The 12,186-nt window shown below is 44.8% G+C and overlaps 1 protein-coding gene across 2 annotated transcripts in view; it reads left to right on the forward strand.

The window, feature by feature from the left end:
- The window catches only part of LOC144156104 (serine/threonine-protein kinase haspin-like), a 27,716-nt gene continuing 15,530 nt past the window's right edge, over positions 1 to 12,186 (forward strand). For both annotated transcript variants that reach the window (XM_077687915.1, XM_077687916.1), the window contains exons 1-3: positions 1 to 124; positions 184 to 260; positions 320 to 551. In XM_077687915.1, coding sequence (XP_077544041.1) covers positions 7 to 124; positions 184 to 260; positions 320 to 551 — 427 coding nt within the window. In that variant the 5' untranslated portion in view covers positions 1 to 6. The remainder of the gene's footprint in view (positions 125 to 183; positions 261 to 319; positions 552 to 12,186) is intronic.

The raw sequence follows: 12,186 nt of genomic DNA on the forward strand, positions 1-12,186 counted from the left end.
CTTGCGATGGTAGCGCTTTTGAGTGCACCAGCAGCAGCGTGTTGCAGGGCCAAGTGCATCCGGGACACGTACCCGGGCGTGCTCGTCGAGAACCAAAAGGCGGTGCGCGGCACCCGCCCTCTCGGTGAGTGTCGGCGGAGCCCTCGACATTGTGGTACTCATTCAACCGCGCAACTTTTGCAGGATTTGTGATGTGCGACAGCGAGCCCTTCCTGCTGGTCGAATACGCGGTTGGAGGAGTGCGTCTCTCCGACGTGATGGTGAGCGCAGTCTCCGCGTTTCACCTGGAGAAAAATTAGCTGGCGCCCTTTCCCCCCAGATTGAAAGCGTCGATCAAGTTCATAGCATCGTGGCACAAGTTATCCTGGCTGTGGCCATAGCCGAGGAAGCGATGCAATTCGAGCACCGCGACCTACAGATGGACAACGTTTTGGTGAAGATGACTTCCAACGAGACGGCAGTGTTCATCTACAACAAGAAAAGAATCGTTCTACACACCCGCGGTGTCGTCGCCTGCGTCATCGACTTCAACCTCTCACGAGCGACAATCGGTGAGTGTTGACAAGGGAACTCGGTAGAACGGTGGGAATCGGGGCATGGGCGGGCTCCCGAGGTGCGCAACTCCTGCGAGCGGATGGCTCTTCTCGTAATATTGTCTTAGAAGAATTTGACTTATACAACAAACTTGTATTTTGCCTGCATGGACGCTTTAAAGGGGCCATGCAGGGACCAAAGTTGTGCTTTGTCTGCATGGCCCCTTTAAACACACTGCGGCAAAGCCATCTTTAGAGCGAACGCTCATTTTAAAGCAAGCAAGCAGTGTCCATTGGTGCAAATGTTGGTGTAACCTACATTCTCCTGTCCGTTCTTTCATAAACGAGATGTCCTGTCCGCCCCGTGACCACACAGGATTCCACAAGAGTAATACGAAGACCACAAAACAATGCCACTCTTTCACTACCGGCTTGAAAGAAAAAAAAAAACATTTACGGACTAGAAACGACCTCCCACCGACGCTGTGGAACAGGATCCCTCACAGCACAGTTCAAGTAATCTTATCATGCAAGAATTTTGTTAAGGGGGGACACTGGTCTTGAGGACCGAAAATTTGCCAAAAAATCAATTTTCTGTATTAATTTTATTTGCAGTCTACAGGTCCCACAGAATGTACCTGCAAAATATCATAGCTGTATCAGAAGTATTCACAAAGCTGTCGCCCTTTGAAGTCGCCTACATGACCATTTTTGCCTATGTTTGCAAACTTCATGCCCTGTTTTCTCAGAACCAATTTTTTTCCCACATGGTCAGCTGTTGGGTACAATATCTTGGGATGTACTGGTTCGTTTACATCATTTTTACTGCATTCGAAAGCTTATGAACTGAACAGTGCAATAAAACCACAAAAGTACAGAATTTCTTTTTGCTGGCACAACATTTTATGCAGTTAGTTTTACAAAAACATTGTAAATTGATGACCTGACGTTTACGAATTTTACAGCGTTTGCAGAAACCATGCTAAAATTACTGCAGTGGTATAGTTGCATTCCCTGGTCCTTCTAGAGCACAAAGGAATAAAAGCTATTTGGGTATTTCATAGGTACATAATGAAAAAATTGCCCGAAACGGAGTGACATAACATGTTCCACAACTGTAAACTTACACCCCATAGACGAAAACTGACTGCATATTTGTGCTCAGGATGTTGAAATACACTCAATCTGTAAATCTCAAGCACATAGGTTAAAAAATAAAAAAAAATGTCCTCAAGACCAGTGTCCCCCCTTAATGCAATTTTGTTAATGCCCAAGTTATCGCATATCGTAAGGAATTGATTTTGCATTTTCAGCAGTCGCTCATTCAGATGTATGTAAAACATCGAAAACAAAATGCAGGAGTAGCAAAATAACTGTACAAACGTAAAACTAGCTAGCTCGAAGTCCTAGCTGCCATCCAGAAAAAAAAATTAGAGTTTATTTATTTATTCATTTATTTATTCAAGATACCCTCATGGCCCCAGGGGCATTACTGAGGGGATTGGTACATGAGCAGTACAACACAAAAAAAGGACAAACGTAAGATAACTTGGCAATGCGTATACAAGGCAAAGGAAAAAAGATAGTAATACAACCAAAAACCTGTAAGCGTGTTCATATCGTAATGAAACACGTACGACATGACAATCACAAAGTGTAAATGCTACCGTAGGCGTGCGCACAGGGGGGGCAAGGGGGGCGGCCGCCCCCCCCTAATCATCTGAAGGGGGGCGCCAAATTTGCCCCATACCTTGCCGATGTTAAAACATGAAAGTAAAAATTCCTGCTCAGGTTTTGTGTGTTGCAATTCCATCGCATTGAAATAAAAATTTTATAACCATCCCTCTTTGCACTGCATTCGGACCGCTAGGCCTTCAGTGGGAAGAGCTCGGGAGTTGCTGTAAGGGGAGGAAGGGGGGGGGGGGCGCAGCGGTAAGACTTTGCCCCCCCTAAACGATAACTCTGCGCACGCCTATGAATGCTACTGTCAACAGATGACCCATGAAAAAGAATTACAAGACAAAGTACACTAACGGAATATATGAAACATTGTACAGAGAATGCAATACTTCACTCAGCTGATGGAATACAGGTCATTCAAACGTCTTTTGAATTCGTCAAAATCGTTGATAAGCGCAATTGATGCTGGTAGGTGGTTCCACTCTGATGCTGTGTTGGGAATAAATGAATTGGAATATGCAGCAGTGCGACAGCGCGGAATGCCAACCTTGCGAGAATGATCAATGCGTCGTGAAATGTAAGTGGGAGCGTTTAGGAGTGCATTTTTTAGGTCTGTGTTCTGGTGATAAATTTTAAAGAATAGGCAAAGACCTGCTGCCCTGCGCCGCAATGCAAGATTGGGTAGTGATAATGTGTTTTTCATTGCGGTGACACTAGCTAGACGGTTATAGTTACCAGAAATAAAACGAGCTGCACGGTTCTGAACCGCTTCAAGTGCTTCCGTTAGTAATTTGGTGTGTGGGTTCCAAATTGGTGCGGCATACTCAAGTTTAGACCTGACTAATGAATTATACAGAAGAAGCTTCACGGACGGCGTTGTAGCTTTGAAATTTTTAACCTAACATGCGGTTAGCATTTGAGATAATGTACGTTACATGTTTATTCCAGGTGAGATTAGAAGTTAAGAGTACACCAAGATATTTGTAGCAGGTAACAACCGATAGTGTAGTACTGTGAATGTTATAGGCGGGAGCAACTGACGCCGCTCGACGCGAAAACCGCATAACTTTGCATTTAGTTGGGTTAAGACTCATTTTACATTTAGTGCACCAATCCAAGATGTGGTCCAGATCAGCCTGTAGTAAGACGGTGTGATTAGTAGTTTTGACTTCTCGGTAAATTACGCAGTCATCAGCAAAAAGTTTAATTGAGGAGGTAATAGAATTAGGTAAATCATTAATATAAACTAGAAACAGTAGAGGTCCTAATACCGATCCTTGGGGAACTCCTGATGTAACAGATATAGAAGAAGAACAGTGATCGTTAGCAAAGACATACTGGGAGCGATTAGTAAGGAAGTATTCTATCCATATTAGTATGTTAGCGTCAATATTCAAGGCTTTCAATTTGGTTAGAAGCAAGTTATGTGGTACTTTATCGAAAGCTTTACTAAAGTCTAAATAAACGCAATTGACTTCGGAACTTTTGTCTAAAATGGATAATACATCATCAGTAAACGTCAATAGCTGCGTTTCGCAGGAAATAAACTTTCTAAATCCATGTTGTGACGGTGTGAAAAAAGACGATGATTCCAGGAAACGCGTAAGTGTGAAACTATGATGTGCTCCATGATCTTGCAAGGAATACTGGTGAGAGATATTGGTCGATAATTAATGGCCACGTGCTTATCGCCAGATTTGTGAAGTGGAACCACTTTACCTATCAACCAGTCCTCGGGTAGGATTCCAGTCTCCAGGGATTGTTGAAATATTTTGTACAAAATAATAGCAGAGTAAATTTTAGTATTTTTTAGTATTTTACTGTTACTATCATCCGGTCCAGCAGAAGAACAGATTTTGAGGCGATCAATTATTTTAACAATCCCATCAAAGTCAAAAGTGATTGGATCCATTTGAAGCATAGTTTGACAAGTGTATTCTGGTAAGCATTCATTACCGATGGGAGAAAAAGCTTGCCTGAATGTTTCGTTAAGCAAGTCGGCACACTGACTGGGCGGGACAGGAGTTAATTCAGAGTCATGTAAGGATATTGCAGATTTGTCGGTCTTGTTTACTATGCTCCAAAACCTTTTTGGGTTATTTGTTAGCATCGACGGCAAAGTGACGGTATGAAACTTGTTTTTAGCTTCTTTAAGAGTTTCTTTAAACATTCTGGTGTGCTCGCGGAGCCTCGACCAAGATTCAGGATTTCCTGATGATCGTGCTTTTTGAAACAACCGGCGTTTCTTGCTTGCAAGTCTTTTTAGCGTTTGGTTATACCACGGGTAATGTCGATTTGTGGTGATAGTTTTTTGTGGAATGTGTGTGTCGATTAAGCTATGGAGCTTCCTTTTGTAAATAGACCAGTTCTGTTCAACCGAACGTTCATTAAAATGGGCCATATATGGGTCAATAAATTCCTCCAGGGCGTTGTTAATGGCACCAAAATTCGCTTTTGCATAATTACGAATTGTTTTTCTTGAATTAGGTGATGTACGTGCAGGTAAGCTTAACGTAACGCTGAGTAAGCAATGGTCGCTAATTTCGGGTAGGTAGGTTATACTTGAAACAAGATTGGGTGATGAGGTTAGCACTAGATCTAATATGCTGGACACGGATGGTGTTAGCGTAGTTTCGTAGCGAAGAGTTGAGCGAAGTTTCGAGACAACCGAAACCTTAACATTTCAAGGCTCACGCAGTACATTATAAGGGTTTATCACACTTTGTAGGTATCCTAAATTAGCATACCTTGATACCTTCAATTAGCATACCTTGTAGGTATGCTAATTGAAGTTAGTAACCATGCCTATTCAATTTGCCATAAGTCTTGTGCTACACCGAGTCGGAAAAAGGTACATAATTTTTTTGCAGCTAAGGACATCGACACCGCCAAAGAAGCAGCCATTGCCCTTGCAGCTAGCTACCCCTGGCAAAGAACATATCACCATCATATCAGACTACCAGACAGCCTGTCGAAACTTCCGAATTGGACGTATTTCATCAACAGCAGCAAAAATTCTATCGGCCCACCCTGATTTATCCGAAATGTTTATCATGTGGACACCGGCTTATTCATCACTGGAAGGGAATGAGGCGGCTCATGCCACAGCCCGAGCTTATACACACCGGGCGCCTCCTTCTGGGATGTCAGCCAGTCCTTCCATAAGCCCAACACGAGAAATAATCCCCAGAAGGTACAGTGACATCCTGGCCCACTAGCGCTTGAGACGAAGAACCTTTCCGCCTCCACATCCCAACATGTCTCACAAAGACAGGGTCATCTACAGACAGTTACAAACTATAGCACATTTCCACATGGTACATTACTACACTCAATGCATCCTGCATTGTACACATACACTTGTAAATTCTGCATAGAGCCATGCACTCTCTACCACATGGTATGGGAGTGTCGCCACACACCATCCCTTGCCCCAATCTCCCAATCCCTCATTTCAGCAGTGGGAGGGTCGGTTGACCCATAGGCGTGCGCACAGGGGGGGCAGGGGGGGCGGCCGCCTCCCCCTAATCATCTGAAGGGGGGCCCCAAATTGGTCCATATTTTGCCAATGTAGCACATTAAAGTAAAAATTTCTGCTGAGAAATAATTTGTATGTGTTGCAATTCCATCGCATTGAAATAAAAATTTTATAACCATCCCTCTTTGCACTGCGTTCGGACCCCTTAGGCCTTCAGTGGGAAGAGGTCAGGAGTTGCTGTAAGGGGGGGCGCAGCGATAAGACTTTGCCCCCTCTAATCGAGAACTCTGCGCACGCCTATGGGTTGACCAGCTCCAACCCGGATCACCAACAACGTCTGGTAGACCGGGCGAGACAGGCTGCCAAGATCCAGGGCTTCCTGGACTAAGGAGGTCCCCCACCCAGCGGTCAACCCAACAACATTGACTGCTCAATTAAATGTTTATTCCTCCTCCTACGGCAATGAAACTAGACAGGAACTGAAAACAAAAAAACCTTGTTCCTGTCTCTGTTGTGTCAAGCAGCTAGAAATAGTATGCAGCAACCTCACAGACCACCCTGAACTGGTCAATCGTGGTGCTGCACTCTGTGAAATGAAAGTACTATAATGCTTAAAATTGGGTTAACAGTGTAAATAGACAGGTTTGCACAGTGGCGTGATCACTTGTTGCGACAACTCCATATATGACCCCTTGACATGCTCTGAGGCCTTAAATATAATATTTGAAAGGCACAACCCCACTGTTTGTATCATACACTTAATACTGATGAAGTAGAGATAAAATAAATGAATCCAATGGACAGACATTTATCTAAATGAGAGTAACAAATCAGAAACAGATTATGCAAGGTCCTGGAAGTACTAATACCTTTATGTAAGAATTAAAAAAATAACTGAAAGCAAGAGTGCCATGCAGCAGCACTCCAGCTCAGTGCTAGAGATTGTCTTTCAATGGCGTTTGTATGGGATGGTTCAGTATGTGATAGTATGACGGTGCAAGTTCAAATCATCCTCTTTTTTTCCTCTTGTTTTAATGACCACTTTGGTTGATTAGGCAAGTTTTTGCAGATTTAAATTACTGTTTGTTGGTTAGGTAAGATTCAGACGTTAGGAGTTTAACACGCCGAAGCTACACCTGGGCTTCTTTTGACCACCTGGGGATATTTAACGCAATCTCTACACACCAGCGTTCTTGATTGATTGATTGTAGGGTTTAACGCGCCGACGCAACGCAGGCGATGAGGCGCGCCGTAGTGGAGGGCTCCGGATTAATTTTGACCACCTGGGGATCTTTATCGTGCGCCGAAATCTCGTACACACGGGCGCTTTCTCTTTTCGCCTCCATCAGAAAAGCGGCCGCCTCGTTCGAGAATCGAACCCGTGTCCTTGAGCTTATTTGGACATTTTTGGACGTTTTTGCTTTTCGCCTCTATCACAGCCCCCGCGGCTGGGATAGAACTCGTGTCCTTGGGCTCAGCATATAAACTCTTCAGGGTTCATTTTGTGATTGACCTCTGTCGGAACTGCTACACTGGTCATGTGAGGGTTTGGAGGATGTTCGGGTTTAACCACTGGATTGCTGGAACTTTCCTTTGGATTTCTGTGTACAGACAACGTTAGAATTGCTGAATGCAGTTGCTACTCCACAAAGCTTCTTGCCTTGTTTTGTGAATGCAGGAGAGGAACACGATATTAAAATGAGAAGTTTGAAAAGGCCACGATGGAAAGCTATGCTCACGCTGTTTTTATTCAATCTGCCATTAACCAACTGCCACACAATGAGAATACATTGGCATGTGCCGTGGTCATGACTACTAAGGCCTATGAATTCTTTTGTGAAGCTGACTTGTTTCAAATTCATGGAACAGGTGCTAACTCGTTAAGCTGGTTCCCCCATGACAATGCCGCCTCAGCTTTAAACCAAAGATAAAGGGTGAAGGAACATGCTGCTGTGATGTCTGGTTTTGTGCGGTGCAATTTTTTGTGTGTGTGAAGCGTACTTAGGTTAGCGTAAAGTGACCATAATCCTCGGACCCCAAAGCAGGACGGGGGTATGGAAGAACGCAGCACGTGGCTTAAGTGACAAATTGCACTTTGTATTATACATCTGCATCATGCTGCCTTCATGGTCCTCCAGGTTTTTTCAGGTCCTCCAGGTTTTTTCAGGTCTGATACTCCTTGCTTTAATGAATTGCCTTCATAAGTTCATTTTTGTTGATGTGTCTGTAGGCTTGCACATGACCGCTCAAACATCATGAACAAATTCACCTTTGAGTGAGGTCAAATGAAGCTGCATCTTCTCTGCAATCCGCATCTAATTGATCAAGGAAAATGCCCTTTCCACTGGTGCGTCATTTGTTTCGAAGTGCTGAAACACATTCACCAACCGTTCCTCAAACACAGAAGGGTGTGCTGAATGGCGTGTTCGTACACTGTAACTTCAAGAAAACAGCTCAGATGTCGGGAACACGCAACACAGGCACTGCTTGTTGTGTGTTTCTTGCTTAGTCCCGTCGTCTGCGCTGTTTTCTTGAAGTTCCTCAAACGGTTTCTTTGGCTCTTTCACTCCTCCAGCGTTTTATTCGTGGCACAGGGCAATTGATACCCGTCTTCCAAACTTTAAGGCGGGACAAAACACAAGCAGGCTACCGGGACAGTGGGACCACAGCCGCAAAGCCGGGACATGTCTCGTCTTAAACGGGACGTCTGGTCACTTTAGGTTAGCGGTCCCAAGATTTTCCAGTCACAAAATGAGAATCTCTAAAAAAACGTGGCTGCGAAACTGTGCTCAATGATTAGCAGCAGAGAGGAAGTCAACAGGTGGAGAGGAGGGCTAGCCACTGACTTGCAAACAGGCAATAGAGGAGGTAGACACGCAGGCAAGAGCAGGATGGCAGATTCCTGTCGTAAGCATCAAGCTGTCAGATGAACAGCGCCCTGAACGTAAGCAAATGCTACACGTACAGGCGGCCACAAAATAAAATGGACCCAGCAAGCAGCACGCTAATACTATCGGCACAATGCCTTCCAGCCCAGCACCTGCTGTGGAGATAGCCAAGTGCATGCATGCGGGTCCTTCGCCAGTCGATGCATATGAATTTTCTAGATTTCGGCTGCAGCGCTTGGTTCCTCCTGAAAGTAACACCCGGAGGTACCTTAACGAGGCAGGACACGCGAGCAGCACGATTTCTGGCAGCGTGCGGCATGTGCTGTAGTCGTAGCCCCATGCAGCTTGGCGATATGTTTGTCAGGCGCTCTTTTTAATACGTAAGCATTCTTGTCTGATATCAAGTACCCCGCACCAACTCTGTAGTGCCTTGCGCCTGCACAAGATTCATAGTTTCTGAAATTGACGCATTTAATCGCTATATTAGTGTAAATAGAGATTTCACAAGGTGATAGTACTTTCAAGGTGATGGTCAAAGGAAATCTTTAAAAACCGGAAAAGACACAATTAAGACAATAAGAAATAATAAAAATGAAAACAAACACGCCTCACACACCACCATCACAAGACGGAGACAAAACTAAAAAAACCTGGAAAAGAAACCTAAATAGGAATAAAAAAAATCATGAATCCAAAACCATGCAATGCCTTGCATATGCACAAAAATGCATAATTGGGAGAGTTAGCACGTCTCATTGTTGTAAAAATGGAAATGTACATGATTTCTTGAAGGAAAAACGAACTTAGAAGGTAAGTAGAATACAAACTTGGGCTAGTTGGTACATTACGAAAAAAAGAAAAAGAAAACTACGCATGAAACGAGGACACAAATCTGCGCCCTGTGTGTCTAGTGAACTTCGAAGAGAAACGGCACAATAATGCTTAATATTAGCTCTCTTTTCTGTCACATATATATATAGTGATTGGTGACCGTTCAGTCACACGTGAAGATTTATCGAGTTGCTCAAATACCAATCTACGGAAGAGCCAAAAAAAAAAAAAGAATGATACTAACAGAGGTTCTAACGCAAATACAGGGGTGGAACAGGGTACAGGTGCCCCAAAAATAATACGGAGCACGGGAGCTGTGGCCGGAGCGCGCAAAACTGCATGCCAGCGCGATCTATGCGTAGATGCGCCGCAGACAGCGAGAGTGCGTGGGCACATCCGGCTGTCCCCACTCGATGTTCCGACGCTCGTCTTATCGCCGGCTCAAGCGAAGCCGCGCTGCTGCCACTCCTGCTCGACAGGGGCGCTTTCGGAGCTTCACGAAGGCTGTTTACGCAGAGCAAGCGAAGAAAGCTTCGTCTTCAGCGAGGTCCGCTTTCTGCTTCGTCATGAATGCCACCGGTTTCACTATGGGTGCCTGCCGTGCTTCGCGATCCGCTTGATTTTGAATCATGTGGCTAGTGTAATGCCTGGCTCAAGCTAGCGCATAAAAATGAGCAGAAAACAAAATTTTCATTCGCGTACTGGCTGCATTGCATTAACGATACAAATGAGCGATCAAATAAAATGGGAAGTGATACCTTTGGACTACAGTTACTTCAACACAAATATACTTTATTACGCGGGAGACACAAACCTACACAAATTCACTTGAAAATGAAGCGTGTCCCGGCTTGAGAAGGCAGCGATTGAGCATATTTTGCAACAATTCTCGGCGAAATGAATCAAGGGTGGTTGCCATTGAAGCAAATTCTGAAGCAACCCTTTTTCTTGTCAAGAAATTCTGTTTCAATTATTTGTTTTATTTTCAATACCTTTCATTCATTTTTAATCAGGGCGAGATATTGTCGGAAAGCCCTCGCTTTGTTCACTATATATTCCCAGTTTTGCAGTTCATGGAATTTGATATAATGAAGTCAATTTGTTTTGAAGCAACTGGCCTTTGCTCCACTCACTTTCTCAGTTCTCTTGAGCGGCGCTTAGAACCTTCGGAGCAATGCAGCCAGTACGAGCATGAAATTTTTGTTTTCTGCTCATTTTTATGCGCTAGCTTGAGCCAGGCATTACACTAGCCACATGATTCAAAATCAAGCGGATCGCGAAGCACGGCAGGCACCCATAGTGAAACCGGTGGCATTCATGACGAAGCAGAAAGCGGACCTCGCTGAAGACGAAGCTTTCTTCGCTGGCTCTGCGTAAACAGGCCTTCGTGAAGCTCCGAAAGCGCCCCTGTCGAGCAGGAGTGGCAGCAGCGCGGCTTCGCTTGAGCCGGCGATAAGACGAGCGTCAGAACATCGAGAGTGGACAGCCGGATGAGCCCACGCACTCTCGCTATCTGCGGCGCATCTACGCATAGATCGCGCTGGCATGCAGTTTTGCGCTCTCCGGCCACCGCTCCCGTGCTCCGTATTATTTTTGGGGCACCTGTACATGTGTTTGGGAGCAGTCTTGGGAGCAGGAAAAATTGCCTTTTGAAGCAGGCAGCCAGAAAAGCCTTTTGGAGCAGGTTTGGAGCAGCAAGATAGGCCATGCCAACCCCCTGCCAAACGGCCTTTCTAGCTGCTCCAAATCAGGAACACAGTTTTTGTACTATATCTGGAAATTCACAATATGTGGAGCTATCTACCTTCGGCCCAGCGAGTGCGCCACATTATCACCGTTCAAAAGGTAAACCTCACGCACACAGTCAAAGGGGACCAGATAACAGGCTTCGCTTCATGTCCGTTAGATGGCAGTGTTCACGGCGGCATTCCGTAAAACAAAGTGCTTGCATTTTTTTCTATCAAACAGCAGTTCCAGTGCGTGCGAAGCAGAACATAGCTTAACGTCTTCGCCCATCACGGGGCTGCGACAGTCGACAAACGTGCGCCGACTACGTAGCGAGAGCATGTTAGAAGGCATAATTAATGCCCACATAAGCAAAGCTAACCCCAAATTTCACACGCGAAAATGAGTAATTACCTCACCACAAAGGCAAACCAAATTAACAAAACAACGTGTGGATTCGAGCTAGTTGGTAATCCATTATAAGGTTTCCAAGTGCCAAATCAGTATATGTCCAGTGGGATGGGGGGTGTACACCCAGAAGCAAGGAGTAAGTATAGGCTCATGCGTTGCCCCTGTTTTGAGCAGCTTTGTCATGGCACACCTTGACAGGTTAACTGAAGGAGACAACGGTTGTAAAAGTCTTTCAATATGTTGACGACTTTTTGGTACTAGTTGGCAGTTTGCGCATGTGTCTGTTCCTTTTGTCCCCTGTTTAAATATTTGGCGCTTGAAAATGTTATAACGAATTAACAAGCAAGGGCAAGACGCCAAAGACCCTGTTTGTCCATTACATGCAGCTGCACTCATTAAAAATGATCAACTACATTAAAGTTCACCCCCAATAATCTGCAATTTTTCATGCAAATATTATTCCGTTTTTAATGTTTGCGATGTGACAGAAAAAGATTTCACTCACTTTTGGTCCTTCCCCATTGATTGTGGCACAGCGGCCGGCACCAGCAAACAAAACCGTGCAAATGCGACACAAATAAATGCTAAGTGAAGGCAGAGAAGGCGAAGCAAAGCCCAACTTTTCTAGCCGCTCATAGCC

This window comes from Haemaphysalis longicornis, unplaced genomic scaffold (assembly GCF_048455015.1).
Source record: "Haemaphysalis longicornis isolate Haplotype H1 unplaced genomic scaffold, Haemaphysalis longicornis Haplotype H1 scaffold_1, whole genome shotgun sequence".
In the NCBI taxonomy this organism is placed as follows: domain Eukaryota; kingdom Metazoa; phylum Arthropoda; class Arachnida; order Ixodida; family Ixodidae; genus Haemaphysalis; species Haemaphysalis longicornis.